Source organism: Diplotaxodon limnothrissa, linkage group LG3, assembly GCF_057381915.1.
Source record: "Diplotaxodon limnothrissa isolate DT_005_m linkage group LG3, D_limnothrissa_male_GT1.1, whole genome shotgun sequence".
NCBI classification, from domain to species: domain Eukaryota; kingdom Metazoa; phylum Chordata; class Actinopteri; order Cichliformes; family Cichlidae; genus Diplotaxodon; species Diplotaxodon limnothrissa.
In genome coordinates, this window is record NC_140598.1 from 39311451 (window position 1) to 39331108 (window position 19658).

Below are 19658 nucleotides of genomic sequence, written 5' to 3' on the forward strand. Positions count from 1 at the left end.
TGACCTGCTATGTGGTTACCAGTGGGTCTTTTCCCACTGTCATTATTTAGTTTAGCTGTGTTTTTTTTAACTTTTTGTGGCTGGTTTATATTTAGTCTCTGTGCCCTCAGTTTAGTCACACTGACCTACAGACTGCTCAGCAGACTACTCAAACTAAATGTGCAACCCTGGTCCCTTGGCAACTGGTTGCTGGAAGTTGCTAAGAGAAATTAGTTGCAAAGATGTTTTTTCAGTGCAGTGCTGCACTGAAAAAACATCTTAAGATTTCTTTGGTTTATATTAGTAAAGAAAAAAAGGGATTGGCTGCCTGCAGTTCACATGGAAGACAAAGACTTGTCTGGAAACACACTTTTTAGTTTTACTACCACTTGGCAAGTAGTTGGTGAGTGTTTGCAGACAAGTTGTTATATTCCATACTTCTTAGTGACTAATTTCACTTAGCAACTCCCAGCAATTTCCGGGAATCGCTCATCAACACGTTATGAAAACATATTCTTCCTTAGCAGCAAGAGGTTACCATGGCTTTGCCGACTAGTCTGTAGACCTGTGTGACTAAACTGACAACTGAAATTGTATTAGCTGGATGGTAGCGTGTGTAAAAGCAGTAACCCAAACATGTTGAGGGTGTGATAACAATGAACTGGTTAGCTCAGCTTCTTTTGCATTGGCTGAGACTTTTTTTCTTACATTTGGATTTTAAAGGATCCCAGAGGAGTCTTTGGAGCGTGACCAGTTCACTGCATTTCACTAACACAGTGCTTGTGGAATTACGTTTAATGTAAAGCTTTGGTAGCCAGTTTGTGCCTAATCACACACCAACCAATTTGGAATTACACAATTTTCCCTAGTAACTGATGGGCCTATAGTGGGTCTCTAATCGGTCTCTAGGTCTATGTGACTGAGGCTGAAGTCACAAGTTGTCCATGTCAGGAAAAAGTTTGAGAACCACTTCTTCGTGTTCCTTTCCTCAGGTCACATAAGAGGTGCTGATCTCTTGCACGCTGGTCCTGTTTGCATCAGCACAGGTGTGCCAACAAATTAACCAATCAATGAACACAGACCCACTCAGGGAAAGAACAAAATAGATGAACAAAGTAGAAGAACATGCTGCCAGCCATCAAGGGAGCTTTAAAGGAAAGTGAGGACAAGTAATGTACATGACTAAAAGATTCAGAGCATTTCTAGATAGTGCTTCGGCACATTTGCCAGATCTTTCGTCTGTGGGCTAAAGTAGGACACAGAAGTCAAGTTTGAATTCTTGTATAACGGTTGCTGTGCCCATCACGTAACCCGCAGAGGCTTCCTGAACAAGCGGAAATGCAAATAATGTAAAAGCCTATTCATCTCGCAGCACTCCAGGCTGCTGCTCCTTTCAGCAGGTTAACATGAGTCATCACAACTCGACCGAGCCTCTCTCTGCGAGGAGTTTAATAAAAAGGAGTTTGGGTCCTTTTTGGAGAGCCTGGTTTCACACTCTGCTAATTTCCTTGTCTGTGCCAGCTCCCTGGAGTATCTGCTGGATGACTCGGTGCATTTATTAGTGATGAAAATACTTTTTTCTTTTTTTTTCTTTTCATAGTCTGTGTCCTTATCATCACAGCTAACAGGAATGAAGACTTTTAATAAGGAATGCTTATCTAACATGAGTCTTAACTGGCCACTGCGCTTCCCTGTAATTCACTATTAATGCTCGTCTCTGTGATTCATTCCTGCATTTTTCTCCATTCACTTTGCTAATGTCGTTTGAGACTCAGTGGGCTGCCAGCAGTGCAGATTTCATGGTATATTTTTCTTGCTGTTGTTATTGTGTGCGGCTGTGGGTGCATGTGTTGCTGCGTGGGCGTGAGTTGTTTTTTGTTTTTAATCTCTGTTCAGGTCTTTAAATGTTTTATGAAAGAATAGAGACAGTGAAATCCTGATAAACAAGCTGTCCCGATATAAACCTGGCATAAAATACATACAGTGACAAAAAGGCCTGATCTTTACTTCTTTTTTGGGGGGAAATTTGAATCTTTGTTGTTACATTGTGTTGATGCTTTGAGAGATTAGAAGATATTGTGTGGTCATTATACAAGAAATGATCTAAGAAAACAGTCGTTCAGTTTACAGCTTAAAGTGCCTTTGAAGCATTTTGTTTTGCAGCAGTAACTTTGAGGTTTAAAATGATATTTTATGATACTAATAAGTAAAATAAGCCTTCAGTGTAACTTTTTTTTAAATACACTCTTATAGTTTAGTTAAGCAGCTCAGTGATTCAGTACTGAGAGTGTTGTCTCTTAGCACGAGACGCCTTCTGTTTGGAGTTTGCACGTTGTTCCTGTGCTTAAGTAAAGTTTCCTGGAAGCTTTGGTTTCTGCCCCCCTGAAATAAAATAAAAACTGCTTAGTTAATGCTGCAGATCTGGGCCCACAGGAAGCACATACAATATATATTTTTAATATCTTATTTTGTGGCCTGAGCCATTGTCTTGTCAGAACCTTCTGTTCTTCACATTAGACACAAACACTAAACTGATCAGATTTAGGATGTAATAAAAATTATCCAGGAGGGATAAGGAGAGAGCCATGGTCCATGGCTACCACCTCCAGAAATCATCCCATTTGTGATTTGTGTGTGTTTTAGTGTTGCTTCTTCAGTGCACTTGTTTCCACTTGCACAAAAGCAGCTGAACTGGATTCACAATGATTTATGGTTTCTAAGTAGACAGACTAATATACCTGATGTTTTACTGACTTTGTGTTATACTGAGATCAACGGTCTCCTGAGTTCTCTTAAATGTTTTGAGCGATGTAACTTGATCTTATGATGATCTTCCAGAAAGATCTGGCCTGTAGTGAGCATCGTAAGTCAGGAAGACAGGTTGTTTTTTCACATTTAGATTTGACATTTTTACAGACACCCAGCTGCGCACTCATATTGGTAGTGGCTTGGCACGGCATACATTTAGACTTATTTTTTTTAATCGAGAAATGCTGCCCCCTGTTGCCCATTAGATTTTATTATATCCAAGTCCAAAATTCCCCACCTCTTAATTTTTCCCCCACATTTCACCATGGAAACATCTGTATATTTCTCAAAACACTGAAGATGTGGCGTTTTAAAATTAGAAATTTTACATTGGCTAGATTTGCTTTGGTTTTTTTTGTTGGGTTTTTTTCCCTGGATTGGTCGCTAAATTATTTCTACAGGAAACCCCCCCATGTTTACATCCCTTAAAGTCATTTTCAGACAACTCTCTCTTGCCCCGACCAGTAAAAGTACTGTGTGTTATGTAAAGCTGCTATTGGATTAGCATGAAAGAGTGTGGTTTCTTTGCTGCAGGCACACTGAGATTAAGTTTAAGACTTTATCCTCTGCAGTTTTCACACCACTGACCCAGCCTGCTGGGAGAAGGAGGCAAAGCGCTGCCGGAGAGAGACCGTGGTAATCAATTTAAGTTGGACTGGAAATTCGTCATGGTGGCGCAGTGACACTTTTCCAGTGCTAGCATGAAAGACGGAGAGTGTGAGACAAAAGGAATTTCAGTACAAGACAGCAAAACCTGATAAGTATCCATGTGTGGTTGCTGTTTGCCATTAAACATGAGCTCATTTTAAATGTATACTATAGGTTTTGGCAGTCGGGTGAATATATCAGCTGTTTGTGTTGTCCATTGCTCGTATTTTGTAATATGTGATAGTTTATTTTGCAAATTGGATTCTGGATCAGTTAAATTTAGAAAATTATTAACTTGTACAGTGGAATAAAAAAACGGGTCCCAGAGCTGGCAGTTACATTTGGGCCATATTAACAGTCTGGTTTTGGGGGCAATACTAAATTACTAAAAAAACTGATGGTGCCTGCTTCCTTTTTTGTCAGTATTTCAAGAAAATGTATCAAGCTGGAGGCCTGATATTAATACAGAGAAGGTGTCTCAGCTGCTGCGTCTGACAAGTTACTAAGCTAACAATATATTCCAGAGCACACGACAGCTAAGCTTTATAGTGGTACCACCACATGTTATAAGTTATATAACATGACCATTTAATTCTTACTTTATTAACACCCTTCTGCTAGTGCAATTTGGCCAAATTACAATCAATTTTAGGTAACCATGTATTTTAACCATTTTATTCTTCATTCAAAAAGAAAAGAGATCGTTAGGAAGTAAAAAAGATTCCTATCATGACGACATGTTAAAGATATATTGAAAATGATGAATGATGCTGCTGCATGTTTTTTAAATCAACCTAGCCACCTTTTTTTTTTCTAAAGATAAAAAAGAATAATATATCAAAAGAGAATATCTGTGGGAATATTGCTAAATAGAATAGAATTTAATATAAATAGAATAGAATAAACTGATCATCAGGGCATAAATTGCCACTATTCTCATTTGTTCCACTTCAGTAGGAGTTTGACTGTCTGGAATTTGCCACTCATCCATGTCTCAATGTTGATGCAAGTAAAATGTAGATCTCTTAACCTAATGTAGGTTCAGACCGGAAAATGATGTCATTCGTGTCCCCAGTTCAGCTGACCCGAGTCATCGCCCACCACAGTCATTTACCATTCACTGCCTGGATCCAGACAATGTATTTCTATCATCTTCATGCTACTGGCTGACTGATCGCTGATGATGAAATTATACCACCCACCACCCCAGCTTTTCCAGAGTGTTGTGTAATTTATTCTGATTCATTGTGAGTTTATAAGTTATTTCAGTGATGTCTCACGTTGTTCTATATATCCCAAAAACAGAGTTATGCCTGAGATCTGTTTGCTTCTTAGGTTTCTCCTTCCTGATCTGCTCTGACTTTCTGATTGGTCTAGAGGCCATCTCAAATGGTGCTGTTACGTCAGCAAGTGTTTTTGTGTCAACAGTAAACCATGACAAGCATATTTATCAACAGCAAAACAGGAAAGAAGAGAAAGGAGCAGACTGCTGTAGTTTAGTGAAGCCAAAAGATCAACTAGCTCATTAGCATACTGCTGCCATGGAAACAGGACACCATGCTGGAGCTGAGGGGAGGATAGGGTAAGGAAGAAGGGGTGAGGAGAAGAAATGCGACTGAGCAGAAAAGAAAGACAAGCGAGCAAATACAAAGTGAGAAGGACGGGAGTGGAGACCAAACCCAGAGGAGGTGGAGAATCAGTTGAGAAGAGATGCAATGTATAGAAGGGGAGAAGTAAAGAGGATTGGGGGTCATATAATGAAAAAGAAAATACACAAGATGACAACGAAAAGAAGCTCAGTGATGTAGAACAGAGAAGAAAAAGAAAACACTGAGAATGGGATGTAGCAAAGACAACTGATTTAACAAAGAGGTGAAAGAAATTGAGGGGTGGAAGAAAACAAAACATGCTAAGTTGGTGGAAAAAGGAAAAATCAGAAAATCTTCCTATTCTTATTTGTGTTGTACATCACATTTAAAGCTTTATCTAAATAGGTCCAAATCACAGCAACAGTCAATAAGCTGAAATCCATACAGTTAGTCAGAACGTTGCATACTGTTATGCTCCATAGCATTAATATGTAGTATTTATCTTGGTGATTTAAACAATAATTCAACAATGTAAAAAACATGTAGCAATTGCTGCTGCTTGTCGACATACACTAACCCTGCAAACAATGTGAACCTTTTTGTTTCCATTAAAATGGTGACATGAGTCCTGACAAAGGAATCATGTGTAATCTTTACACTTAGAAATGCTCCACAGCAAGCATCATACGGGTAAATCTGGGGAGGCTTTATCTTCCTCTGTGAGCTTTTATGACAAACCAAAGGTTACTTTCAGCCCTGACAGGTTTGTAGCTCCTCTGTTTTTTCCATTTACATCTCATTACAGTTCAACCGCTAATACTGTTGGCATTACGCCAAAGGCTGTTTGTCCCCATCAGACCTTCAGGTGCCCTCTGAGTCACCAAGAACCATTCCTCTTTCCTTCCTGTCTGACTTTTCCTCTTATTTTCTTTCTCCCATTGTGTCCCCCTTTTTCTTTTCTTCTCTCTTCCTCTGCTTCCTTGTTCTTGCCAGGCCCATCTTTCATTTTCTTCCTTTCTTCATTCAGTACCTTTCAATTTATTTACTTCCTCCCTTCTCATTTCTGCTTTTCGGTGATTAGTTTTAATCTTGGTAAAAATCCCAGGACTGTAAATTACTCTCATACTCTGAAAAGGCTTCAGAGACTGAAGGTTATCAATCACCTCGAGTCATGTCTGTGTGTCTTTGTATCTGTATAAGAGAATGTTAATAATGTTTTTCTCCTTTAAACAAACATCCTTTTAGATAAATGAGCTAAATAAACATCCAGCTCAATTTGGCACATCCACCTTCACACAAGGACGGGAAACTGTTATGAACCAAACATTTAGCTAATAGATTGAAGAGGAAAACTGGAAAACAAGAACAGGAAAAAACAAAAACAAAAACAGGATGACACCTGAAACTGTCAGTCAAAAATTATCTTCTGCAACTTTTGACGGCTGAACATTTGGTGATAACTGCAGATTTCTTCACTTCCTTGTGTTTTTTTCTGTAAGTGTGGGCTTGGAGATAATTGATCCTGGCGCATTGTATATGCACTGTCTATAACTAAACATAAGCTCTTTTTATGAGACTGTCTGAATTTTTACCAGCTTTGCTTCAAACATTTCAGCATCCTGTAGTATAGAGTGTGGAAAGAGCCGTCCATGGTGCTGATCTTGTGATGCACTGTAGTTAGGCAGAAAAGAACAGTCCTTGCTGGGATTCCTGCTGCTAAAAAGCCATTAGGACTAGTTTCTTTGTGTGTGTGTGTGTGTGTGTGTGTGTGTGTGTGTGTGTGTGTGTGTGTGTGTGTGTGTGTGTGTGTGTTTATTCCTTAAAAAGTAGCTGGGGCTTTTATTTTTGAATGTAACAGGACTTTTTTGAAGAAGGCTTCTACAAGGCTCTGTGTCATGTTCAAGAAACCGGTTTGAGATTATTTGAGCTTTGTGACATGGTGTGCTATCCTGCTGGAAGAAACCATCAGTGGATGCATACACTGTGGTAGCAAAGGGATGGACATGGGCAGCAACAACTGGGGTAGGGTGTGGTAGTTACAAAAAAATCCAGTTGTGCCAAGAAAACATCCCCAACGCCACGACACCACATGCAGCACCCTGGTGGTATAATGGTGTTCAGACAAAGCAGGATTGATCCACGCTATCATGTTGTTTATACAAAATTGTGATCCTACTACCTGAATGTCGCAGCAGAAATCGAGACTCATCAGACCAGAGAACGTTTTCCAAACTCTTATTGTCCATTTTTGTTGAGCCTGGATGAACTGTACCCTCCTTTTCCTATTTTAGCTGTGATGCCCGGTGTGGTCTTCTCCTGCTGCAGTACATTTGCCTCAAGGTTTGACATGTTGTGCATTCAGAATAACTTTTCTTCTTCGTTCTGATTCTCAGTTTAAACTTCTTGGCTATGTCTATATGCCTAAGTTTGAGCTTCTGCCACGTCTGTATGAATGTATGTTGTGTAGCTGAATGACTCAGTTGTTCTGATTTTTTTTTCTGCTCTCTGGCTGTCAAAGACGTGAGTCTGGTCTGTTTGAGTGTCCTTAACTGTCCGGTATTAAGTCTTAAAAGGTTTCAGTTATTAATTAATTCCTGTGCCTGGCTTAATCCACTGATGCACCAGTGGATACAACAAGATAAGGATTCTAAAAACCCTGGAAAATTATCTGCAAAGGTTATCTCCTACGTGTTTACCAGCAACCTCGTTTGAAGACCTATTTTTCTTTTTACTGTACTTTGTTCTTTGCTTCTAAATCCCTGGGGAAAAAACTGTATGTTTGCATTGCTCTGCAGCAGTGTCGAGTTTAATCACATTAGCTTCAGGTGGATACCTTGTTCTTTTGTGATTGGTTAGGGGAAATCAAATCCCAATCCCAGTAGAAATCAGTCAGAGGAGTCAATGTCACAGTCGAGATGGAAATGGACCTTAACAAGATGACAGTTCACTCTGATATCCGACTACTACTAATAAAGGACACGCTAAGAGCCACTCGTGTTTTACTCTATTGGGAATGTGTGACTGTGAATAACAAAATGATTTAATTACATATAGATGGAATGATAGAAGAGGGAGAAAAGATGAAAGGGCCGCAGCCTCCTGGAGTTAAGAAAAAATGAATGAAGTGAAGGAGGAGGAGATAATTTGGTAATGGCATCAGCATCAAAATAAACACCACTGAGCAGGCAGAGGCAAATGTTTCCATGAACTTATTAAGCAGTCAGGGTGATCACATTTTTTTAAAGTGAACCCCCACCCCCACCCCCACCCCCACAAAAAAAAAAAAAAAAGCCTCTGTATGATTAATGAACTACGTTTAAAAGGGCTTTTCAGGGCTTTTTCACAAATACTAAACTGCATTTCCTCTCCCTGTTGTTCTCTTTCCAGTTTGTGGCACAGCCAAACTGCCAGCAGCTGCTGGCCACACTGTGGTATGATGGCTTCCCGGGTTGGAGGAGACGACACTGGGCGGTTAAACTGGTCACCTGCTTTATCATCGGACTCTTGTTCCCGGTCTTCTCATTGGTAAGGAAAAAAGAATAATGGGAGGGTGCAGGAGGATGGAGTATATAGATTTGAAGAAAGTGGGTAAAGGATGGGCAGGGATAGCTCAGTAGGTAGAGTGGTGGCCCCGTGATCGGAAGGTCGGGGGTTCGATTCCCCTGAACAGCTACCCTGAGGTACCCCTGAGCAAGGTACCGTCCTTGCACACTGCTTCACTGAGTGAATGGGTTAAAATGCAGAGAGGAATTTCCCCACGGGGATCAATAAAGTACACCTTCTTTCTTTCTAAAAAGATGACAATAGATGGGGGATCGAGATTTCGAGAAGCAAGACAGGAAGAGAAGAAGAAAATCTAGATTGGAAAGGAATTTAGAAAAATGGAAATATTGAGATTCAGGAAAGTTCAAAGGAGGAAGAGGGAATTAGAGAAAATAAATGAAGAAGGTGAGAGATAAATGGCAGGAGAAGTGGAAAGACAGACGAGAAGAGGAACTGACAAAATGATCATTTCCCTAGAAAGGGGAAAGACAAGAAATCAATGACATGGGGAAAAGAAGAAATATAGGGTAATAAAGTCAAAGAGCTGCAACCAAACTGCTGCTTTTTCAAACTGTTTTCAGGTAGTAATTAGACCAAAGTTACGGTTTACTGACTGAAGGACGATGGAAAATAAGAAATAAGGTTTTGAAGAGGACCTGGAAGTTAACAGATGTCACAGACATACGGACTGTGTTATATATTTAATCTGGTCATTTTATGTTTTAAAGGATTTCGTTTCAGAAAAATGTCTATTTATGCTGTTGGTACTGCAGTAATATGAGCCAACTAAATACACACAGATGAACTTCAGCCAACTTATGAGCCAATGTGTTAACTTGCTGAGTCATTAATGCTGGGATGCAGATAAAGATCTGCTTTTGTTCATCTTTAAAACCTTTGAGTTTAGAGAAATTGAGAAACATTTCTCTAAACATGGGGTGGCTGTAGCTCAGGTGGCAGAGCAGGTCAGCCACTAATCAGAAGGTCGGTGGTTCGATCCCACGCTGCATCCTGGCTGCATGCCAAATATCCTTGGGCAAGATACTAACCCCAAGTTTGCCTACTGGTGGTGGTCAGAGGGCCCGGTGGCGCCTGTGTCCGGCAGCCTCGCCTCTGTCAGTGCGCCCCAGGGCAGCTGTGGCTACAACGTAGCTTGCCATTACCTGTGTGTGAATGGGTGAATGACTGAATGTAGTGTAAAGCGCTTTGGAGTCCTTAGGGACTGAGTAAAGCGCTATACAAATGCAGGCCATTTTAAAATAAATAAACAAAATTCTGTACAAAACTGCACATTCATTTCCATTCCTGGGTCATGGATCTTGGCGAGCCTTTAATTGATGAGCACCTGATGACTCTGTAGGGTCCAGGTGGGCTAATCTCCAACATGCTGCATGGGTCTATCTGACCGAAGCAGGGGTTTGTCAACCATGCAGCAATCGAAGGTGGAAGAAGTACAAGATCAGCAGCAGATATGAGATTTCTCCAGGTTTTGATGCCTCCTGGAGGGGGGAAGAGTTTATTTTTATTTGGGAGAACTCAGAGTTGGGCTGCTACTCCTCCACGTTAAGGGAGCCAGTTGAGGTGGTTCAGGCATCTGATTAGGAAGCCTCCTGGGGAAGATGTTCTGGGAGGCCCCTAGATAGAACCAGGATACGCTGGAGAGATTATATCTCTTTGGTCGTCCGGGTTACTGCTCTGAACTCCAGGAATACTTTAAATGATTTATTGACACATTCAAGAAGCAGCAGGAAACTCAATAGATATGCAAACAAGGAGGAGATCTGAGGCAAAGGGACAAAACCACAAGTCAGTCAAGAGGGAAAAACAAACTTGATATCTTCAGGAGAATTAATTGCTTTAGATATTTGTACTTTGACGAGCCAAAGACAGTTTTGTAAAGAAAATTGGTGCTTGCCTTCACTGCCATGTGCTGCTGCTTTTCACAGCCTGGCAGGAATGATGGGCGGTTCTAAAATGAAGAGTCACATGACAGTTAAAGGGCACAGTTTTCCAAAATACAAGTCAACTTACATACTGGCTCTTGTTTCCTGATTCCCCACATAAAGCCAAAGAAAAGTAAAACATTTGTTTGCAGCACATTTCAGGGATACATTTTCAACATAACTCTGTTAAACCCAATAATTGGTCTGGAAGTTCGGAGCCATCTTACAGGCTTTCTTAAAAATTTTCCTCCTTCTTAGATGAATGCTGTTAGCTCATTTTTAATGTTAGTTTACTTTTCTGTCTTTCTATAAAGCTTAAGAAGGAAGAATAATTAGAAAAGGGGAAAATATTTGCACCTCTTTCCTCTCGTTTATTACTGTGACCTTTGTGGTGTCTTCAAAGACTCCGACATGTAATTTGGTCTTAATTGAGGTTAGTTACACTGCATGTTTTTGCTGATGTGAGTGAGATAATTAACATAAAGTGCTTACATATCAATAATCAGAGTGGTGCCGCAGTGGGGTTAGTTATTAATGTTTTAATTGTGTATTTAAGCACACGTCTCTCTCCCTCTCGCTCTCTTTCGGCCTTATTGTTTCTGAGTCTGTCGACGTGCGACTCAGTTCGAGTTAAAAAGCTTCACTGGCGTGACTCAGTGTGCCGAGGTTGCCAGCAGCAAGTAGACGAGCAGAGCAAGTAAACAAGCATCATAACGGCAATAACGCCAGCGATAACAATAACAGCGCTGACAGATGAAACACGAGGTGACGGTGGCTGAGCATGGACATTTATCGACTTACATACATCTTCTTCTTTTTCTTCCCTGTTGAGCTGAAATTGAGGGGAAAAGAACAATATTTGAGAGGACAAAATCAGTTTAAGGCATCAACAAGCATCTGAGGTGATGTTTTTTGTACTCATTAATCGTTACATAATGTCAAATTTCTTGTTTGTGTTGCTATGCTTTGAGAGTCACGTCTCTGCAGACATTCAGTCCTGTGTTTTTATGCCTTCAAGCCACTTCCATCGGCTGATTTTATTTTAATTAATTTTTTTGGTCATTAAAGTTCATTTAATAACAAAGCAGGCTCCCTCTTATCTTGCCTCTCCTTCTTCTTTTGTGCTCTTACTGAAATCCTTTCTTTTTCCATTCTCCCCCCGTCCATCTCCCTCTCTCCATCCTCCTCAGATCTACCTGTTGGCTCCAAAGAGTGCTCTGGGAAGTTTCATTAAGAAGCCTTTCATCAAGTTCATCTGTCACACGGCATCCTACCTGACCTTTCTCTTCTTACTGCTGCTGGCCTCGCAGCACATCGCCCGCACCAACCTGCACATGCAGGGACCCCCACCCACCATTGTGGAGTGGATGATTCTGCCGTGGGTGCTGGGTAAGTTTTCAGAGTATTCCTCGGAGGATTGTGCTTAAAAACTCTGTACCTGCTGAAATGATCTGCTCTGTTTGTGGCTGGCCTTTCTGCAGCTCTGACCTCAGATCTGTTGGAAGTTTCTCTGTAATTCAGTCACATAGCATCCCTTACACTGGCTGGTATCCAACAGGGGTTTGCATCTTTACAAAGATTTTCATGATCCGACAGATGTCTTCTGTCTGCCTACAAAACCAAGTTCTGCCGAAGGCAAGAACAAAGTTTAAATCCAGCTTTTAGAGCCTTTGTTGTTCTTCTCTACTGGACTTAAAGACTTTACAGACGGGGACAGTAACTCTTTTTTTTTTTGTTTATTCTGCTTTTTTTGTGTGTTGTGAGAAATGTGTGCCATCAGCCACTTCAAATCACACTTTGAAGACATGTTTTCATGTAATAAAATAGTTCTGTGACACAGTCAATGAGTTTCAGCATGGTAAAGGGTTTTTTTTCAAAAAGCAACTTTGCATTTATCCTGGTAAATGGTGATGTTTTCACCTCAGCTTAGCTTTATTTCAGGGGTGGGCAACTCCAGGCCTCGAGGGCCGGTGTCCTGCAGGTTTTAGATATCCCCCTGGGTCAACACACCTGAATCTGGAGAACTTCAGGACGTGTTGAGGAGGTCATTTAGTCATTTGATTCAGCTGTGTTGGATCAAGGACACGTCTAAAACCTGCAGGACACCATCCATCAAGGCCTGGAGTTGGCCAGCCCTGCGTTATTTACAGAAAGACTTTTTTTTAGCTTCCTGTTTGTTACTTGGCTGTTCCTTGGGCAATGCGTCCCTATCAACCTGATGGAGCTTAAAAGGTTCTGCAAAGAATTATGGAAGAAACAGAAAATAGGTGTTAACCTCGTAGCATCATTATACTAAAAAAAAGCTATGAATACATGTGTACATGTTTTTTGTTTTTATTTTTAATACAGTTCCAAGAATTTTCATAAAATCTGTAAAATCTAGAGGTAGAAAATTGAATGTATTCCATTTATGAATTAGACTGGGAAGAAAGACTTGCGCCACCCCAGGGAAATGAGAGACCTGATAAATGTCCTCAAGTGTCTGACAGTTTTGAAATTTGAAATCAGTTTGACAGCGTGGTGTTGTGACGCAGGCTCACCACACCGGTGGAGCCCCCTCCACCACTGCTGCAGGCTCTGCTCTCAGCAAAACTAGCAGCATCTCAGGCAAAAGCGTCACGGTAAATTAGTCATTTTCACACATGAATTCAGTTCCACTTGGACTTTCTCACAATGATAGGTGTGTTGACACTGTTAGAAGTCCTCAGCTGGGTTTAGCCAGGGGTGTTGACTGGGCAAGGCATGCAGGGGGGAGGACACAGGGCAAATGCCTGCTTGTTATGAATTCCTCAGAGATTATGCTCTCATGTCAACACACGTTTTACCAGGAAACTGGCAAGGAAACCTAGTGAGGTCTAAGCCCGTTTTCACACTTACAGTTCGAAGGTCCAAATCAATTGTTGAGTTTTCAAACTTTTAGGTTCTTCCTTAGATTTGGGTTCTTTCCACACTGAGAAAAATCCAAGTGGACTCCAAGTGAAACAAAATGCGTCACTTCAAACCACGTGAGAATGTCCAGTCTACTTACTGGGACCATCAAAAGGAAAAACATGAAGAAATTGCTGTGTTCTGGACTATTGGAGAATTTACATTCATTTCACAGCTATTTGCTAGTCATGTACATACTTTTGCACATCTATAGTATCTTGCCGCACCCCAGAATACTAAGCATACATGGCTATGAGAAATTTTTGTTTATCTGGAACTTATAACGTACTGCTAGTAGCTGGTTCGGATCAAGGTCAGATCGCATTCATATAGAGTTGGATGTCTCGATACCCTCTGGTCTTGGTATTGTCTTGGTCCTGGTTTAGGCGGTCTTGACTACAAGTCTACATTCACACCATAGATTAAACCACCCTGGAGTTCATTTGAAGCTGTACTAAGCCGTCCTCCAAAGAGTCTCATTTCACTGACCTTTACCCTAAAATTAACCCTGTGTTTATTTGTTTGTTTTTGTTTTGATTTTTTTTTTTTACAAAATTGCTCTCCCAAGTCTTGACAGTCACAAAACAAAGATTATAATGATTCTAACAAACATGCATAAAACACTAAACATTTTTTGACCTTGTCTGAAATGCATGATTGGGTTGGAACTGCCAGCTATGATGCTGAGATTAAGGACCATTCAGTGTCCGGTCCAACTGCATCGGATTCAACAACTCTGTTAGGCGATGTCCAAAAACGCTCATGCCTGCACTGCTATTGTCTGTAATGTGGAAAGCGGGCTCTGATGAAGCTGAACTGGAAGTTATATAAAAAAAGATTCCAGGCTCTGCTGCTTCAGTTTGAATCGGGGTTTTTTTCAGCTGTCATGAGTTTGACGGTGTTACAGAAATGGGCTGGGTAACCTTTTAAAACATCAGTATAGAGGGAACAACAAGGCTGGAGGAAGATTTATGGGAATCTGTTTCAAAAGTTGCCAACTACAGACTGACAGTTAGGGGACTTTGGGACTTGGCTCAGGAAATGGTGCATGGAGAGGGTCAGTGGAGTAACATTTGACTGTTCAAAACAACCGACGTCAACAGGAAACTACTAGTTTTGTGAGTGTTTTTCAGCTGTTATTGAAAGTATATTTTCTCTAAATTTAAACAGCGCTTACAAACATTTTGCACAGACAAACGAAATATGTCACACTTTTTTCCTTCATATGTCTTTAATAAGTGACTCATATCAACTATTCTAAGCTGAGCTCTAACGACGAACTTCACATTTAAAGTCTTGAATGAGTCACTGCCCGGCAAGAAGCCGGACTTTCTCCTCCAGACAGTAAAAAAACAACCAGATTTAAATTAATAAAGTCAAACTTATCTGCTTCATTTTTTCTGTTTGATTGCTAATCATCAAGAGGCTCCGGAGTGTGTCTGTAAAAGTGCGTGGATGTGGGGGTGCGTGGTCGGCTGCTTTCAAGCCTGTGGAGGAGTTGGTTTTGTGTGTGTGTGTGTGTGTGTGTGTGTGTGTGTGTGAGAGAGAGAGAGAGAGAGAGTGGGTAGGTGGGTGGGTGTGAAATGAGTGATTACATCTCCATCTTCTCTCTCAGAGCTGACACCAATCATTTCCAAATGCAGTCCATAATCACTTGGAAAAATACAAAACCATCTGCTCTCTTCCATCGTCTCTTCCGCTTGTTTTCTTCTCATTTTTAAAGTCTCGGCTACAAAACATGTTTGACAAAAAGAAACATGATTTACCATTAACTGGTTGTCATGTTGATGGTAAAAACTGGAACATTTCCTTCTGTTGCTTCCTTTTGTAGTTATTTCAGATGAGAGCTGCACTAAATACCAAAGAATCACTGTGGCATAGTTGCAAAAGAGCTTAACCCTTCAAAACCGGTCAGAGCGGGCACGCTCCGTTTTGCGCAACTACTTTTAAATCCTTGTAGAACTGCAACCATGTAAGCTAGCGCAATAATTTTTTTTGCATATGAAATCAGAGGAGTTGTACTTACATCTTATGCCATCAGCTTGTCCTCGGTCACAGTTCCCTTCCACATATAGCTTTGCAAAACCTGCATAAAAAGCACTTGCAGCAACAAAAACATAATATTCCAGAAACAGCTTTGCCGATCCGATCAGCTGTTCATAACACTTCCAACGTCAGCGCGAACTATCGCACGTCTGCCATTACCTGTCTGAAACCGGAAGTGACGTCATTTTTGCGGAAATGTAGTTTTTTGAGCCTATACTGTTGTTTTTAAAAGTTATGTTTGACTTTATGACTTTCTGTGTCGTTTCTGGGATGCTTAGGACTCATATTGCACTGCTGGAAATAGTTTATTTTGATGCATATGCTGCTTTTTTGCAAATTTGCATTATAATATTTATTTTCGTTTTTCCTGCAGTGTATAAAAATTGGTGTATTTAAAAAATAAAACTATGAAGACACTCAAATTAAATTTCCTGTGGTGGGAAACTATTTTGTGCAACTTTTTTGTATTTACAGTTTTGAGGGATAAGCCTCTTAAATTTCTCTAACTACAAATATATGTTAAAAAAAAAGATTTTAAATTTTTTTGTAGTTTATTGCACTTTCTTGCAATTTATGTAATTACTATGCACTTAATGCAGACATATTATTAAAATTTGGGCTATAACAGTTGTATTGATGTATAGCAACTTGAAATGCTCCCAAAAATGGCTCCACAGCATGTAAAAATATAATATAAGCTCTGGCGGACTTGGTTCTATGGTAGGTCTTAAAGGGTTAAATGTTTTCTCCCCAGAATTCAAAATAAAGTTCAGCATGTCTGTCATTCTTGCAGTCTGTGGCAATACTCGTCTATGTATCTGTCTAATGTTAAAAAACATGTGCATGCATTTATTTAAGTTCAGATTAGGTACAACACAATACTACTTCCATGTTTTTCTGTAGCACAGTGGTTTTTAATTTTCATTATTTTAGGTGATTTCTAATATATTTGTTTTTCTGGAACATTATGACTCCATTAAAATGTTAATTTTTAAATTAAAAAACAAATAAAGCTAAAGTAACATAATTTTTAAAGTAAAATTAAATAACAAGATTTGGAAGACTTGGGACTGAAAGATGAGCAACAGGTAGCTCAAAAATTATTTTCAAAAACTCCTTCGTCTGGAATAAACTTTAGATTAAATGAAATATAAGCAGCAATAACATTTTCTTGCTGTCAAAAACCAAAGTATGGTAAGGTACGCTCTACCAGAATGTTATTTATGGGAGAGACAAAAGCTATATTAAAGGTGGACTGTATACATTTATATAACAGTTCTTGTGTTATTGGATATCTCTGAATCGATCACTGCATTCGTTTAAAACTGTTTGCATGGAATTGCAAAAATCTGTAGAAGTATTTCAGAAATTAAAATGTGTTGGAGTTGATTTATATTTAAATTTTACTTTTAAGAGGGAACGCTTGAAAAGTCTCCAAAATATGACTGATCAGCTGTCAGTATTCACAGCAGGTCCATTTGTTCATTTTGCTCTAACTTATTTCACCTATGTAATGCTGTAAGAACAGAACAGAATAGAATAGAAGAGAGTAGCCCTTTATTGTCATTGTACGTGTACAGCAAAATTGGCGGGGGGGATTAAATGATTCTGTCTCCTGTCCCCAAATATGTTACAGGGCTGCATTTATGAGGTTATTTAAAACATTTTTTATTACCTTCAGAATAATTAAACTTCTTCCATTAGAAATGATTAAAAAACGAATTGAATGTCAGTTCTTAATTTGGGGCTTAATAGAGTAATTTTGTAGATGTTTCCTGTTTATAATGTAAATGTAAAATAATGTAAACATCTTGTATTTGAATCGCATAAAAATATAACCCTTCTGCTTTTTATGCTCATTACTTTATTTTGTATAGTAATGACATTTGGAGTGTCCAGATGTGACTAAATGATAATTAAGATACAACAATACTGTAAAGTCAGCTTGTTTTATTTGTTTATTTTACAGAATACTCACAAACCCTGATTGCAGTTCATAGCAACACAATATTGGTAATCAGGATACTCGCTCTGCTCCAGTAAATGTAAATCTTATCATGGGATCTGTGGTCATTCTACACTACACTTGACATATAACATAATACTTGAACATCATCCTCACTTTGCTTTACGACAAAACCAAGAGCCAAGAATCCATTGTGTTGGATCTGTTTCACACCACTAAATGACTATGACCACTCTGGAAATATTGTTTGTTGTTTCTGAGAATAATAACTATGTTTGGATTTGTTGCTAGGACAGAGTTTGTGTTCACAGATAAGAAGAACACAGTGAGCAATGAGCACAGAGAGTCGTAGATGTTGTAAAAACCCCTAAAACTCCCAGAAGATTGACTGAGGAAATAACCGTTGCTTAGTTTTCATTCTCCATTTGCAGTTCTGCAGCATCTCTCTAAATGGCCGCAGTGATAATGAACCACACACCAGCTCTGTCTTTTAAACATTACTAGGCGGTAGTAACGGCTAGTCTAATTCGGAACTAATTGGGAAGAACCAACTGGAAGCTCCTCTGGCGTCACATTTCCTGGAACACACCAAACCACTGACCCACCGTGCCGCAGAGGCAAACTGATACGTGAAAACTTGGGATCCAGGTTAACCAAGAGCCAGATATTCCAGGGAGAGAGTATTAAATAGAAAATGACTTGTGCATTATTTACTTTATCTAAAGCCAGTCATACAGAACAAATATGATGGCTCTCTGCTTACTGCTCCAAGGCCGCTGACAAAGGGGAATATTCAGCAGAACTTTTGTCATACTGCAGAAATGAGGCAAACAAAAACCGCTGATGGATGACATTAAATGATCATATAGACACAACTGTGTGTGTGCATGTAAATAACCAGCTCTGTGTACACTGTGCATGTGTGTTTTAGGCTTCATCTGGGCAGAGATTAAGGAGATGTGGGACGGGGGATTCACAGAGTACATCCATGACTGGTGGAATCTGATGGACTTCGCCATGAACTCCCTCTATCTGGCCACCATATCTCTGAAGATAGTGGCCTATGTGAAGGTAAAGTTGAATGTGTGTATTAGAAAGAGAGGAGGATGAGAGGAAGGAGGATGATGGGCACAGTGAAAGATATAAAGCGTCAGTCAGTTTATGAGGTAATCAGTGCTTAATGTTCTTGCTGGGAGATGAAACTAAAATGATACTGAGTAACATGCTGATTGTGTAATGATGCATTCATGGAACAGCAGGAAACAGGCAAAGCTCAAATGTCTGTTAAACGCTTTTGTTTGCATTGTGTGGAAGAAGAAAGATGACTGTTAAACAATCCGAATGTGGAGATTTTACTGCTAGCAGTGTCGCAGCACTACAGTGCTCAGACATAGCATTAAATACACTCATAGAAGGCGAGAGTAAGTAATGTGGTGATGGGAAATCCTTGCATTGAAATGCTAGCCATGATCTCCACCAGCAGAAAAGACGCCAAGGCTTTAACGTAACCTCCTAACTCCCCACAGTCCACAGTGCGTAAAGAAAAAGGTCCTTTTTAGCTAGGTGACAGCTAGATGGTGTATATCATTCATAATTTAAGTATTGTGGATAAAATGTAGAAGTTGCGGTTATGTTATGCCTATAATGCTTTTATATAACGGTGTAGGTCTGATAATGGAAAGAAGTTTCAGGAGCTTAAAATCTACCTGTTTGTAAAGCTTGGTTGCTCAACTCTTGATGTTGTAGGAAGAATTTGGAGACAAAGAAACGGATAAGATTTATTCTATTAAAACCCCTTTGCATAAAAGCATTTCTTTTTTATGGCTTTGGTCATGCAATAACCATTTCCCGCTGCAGTGTCCCATACATTCACTCAAATAGTAGAAATGACAGTTTGCAGATGCACAATAGGACATGTTAACATTAACTGACCATAAGAGAGACCATGCCGAGAGCACAGCCCGACACATATATGGGGCACCATAGGGGAGCGATTTCAAGAGTGGGTTACATGTTTGCACCTCGTGAACATGTACATGGGTCCTGCTGATGATTCCACCAACGGCTGGCTGAGGCAACTTATCAAGGAAAAGCATGAATGTGCCAACAGAGGCATTTAAAAGACAAATCGGCTGTGCAAATGTGTCATGAGAAAATAATAAAATATAAAAATGAAAATAAAAAACTTCTCTGGAAAAATGTATTGGC

General features: G+C 39.8%; 1 protein-coding gene across 2 annotated transcripts in view; it reads left to right on the forward strand.

Moving 5' to 3' along the window:
- The window catches only part of trpc5a (transient receptor potential cation channel, subfamily C, member 5a), a 102085-nt gene that overhangs the window by 44615 nt on the left and 37812 nt on the right, over positions 1–19658 (forward strand). For both annotated transcript variants that reach the window (XM_085350622.1, XM_085350623.1), the window contains exons 8-10: positions 8412–8549; positions 11701–11899; positions 18382–18521. In XM_085350622.1, coding sequence (XP_085206748.1) covers positions 8412–8549; positions 11701–11899; positions 18382–18521 — 477 coding nt within the window. The remainder of the gene's footprint in view (positions 1–8411; positions 8550–11700; positions 11900–18381; positions 18522–19658) is intronic.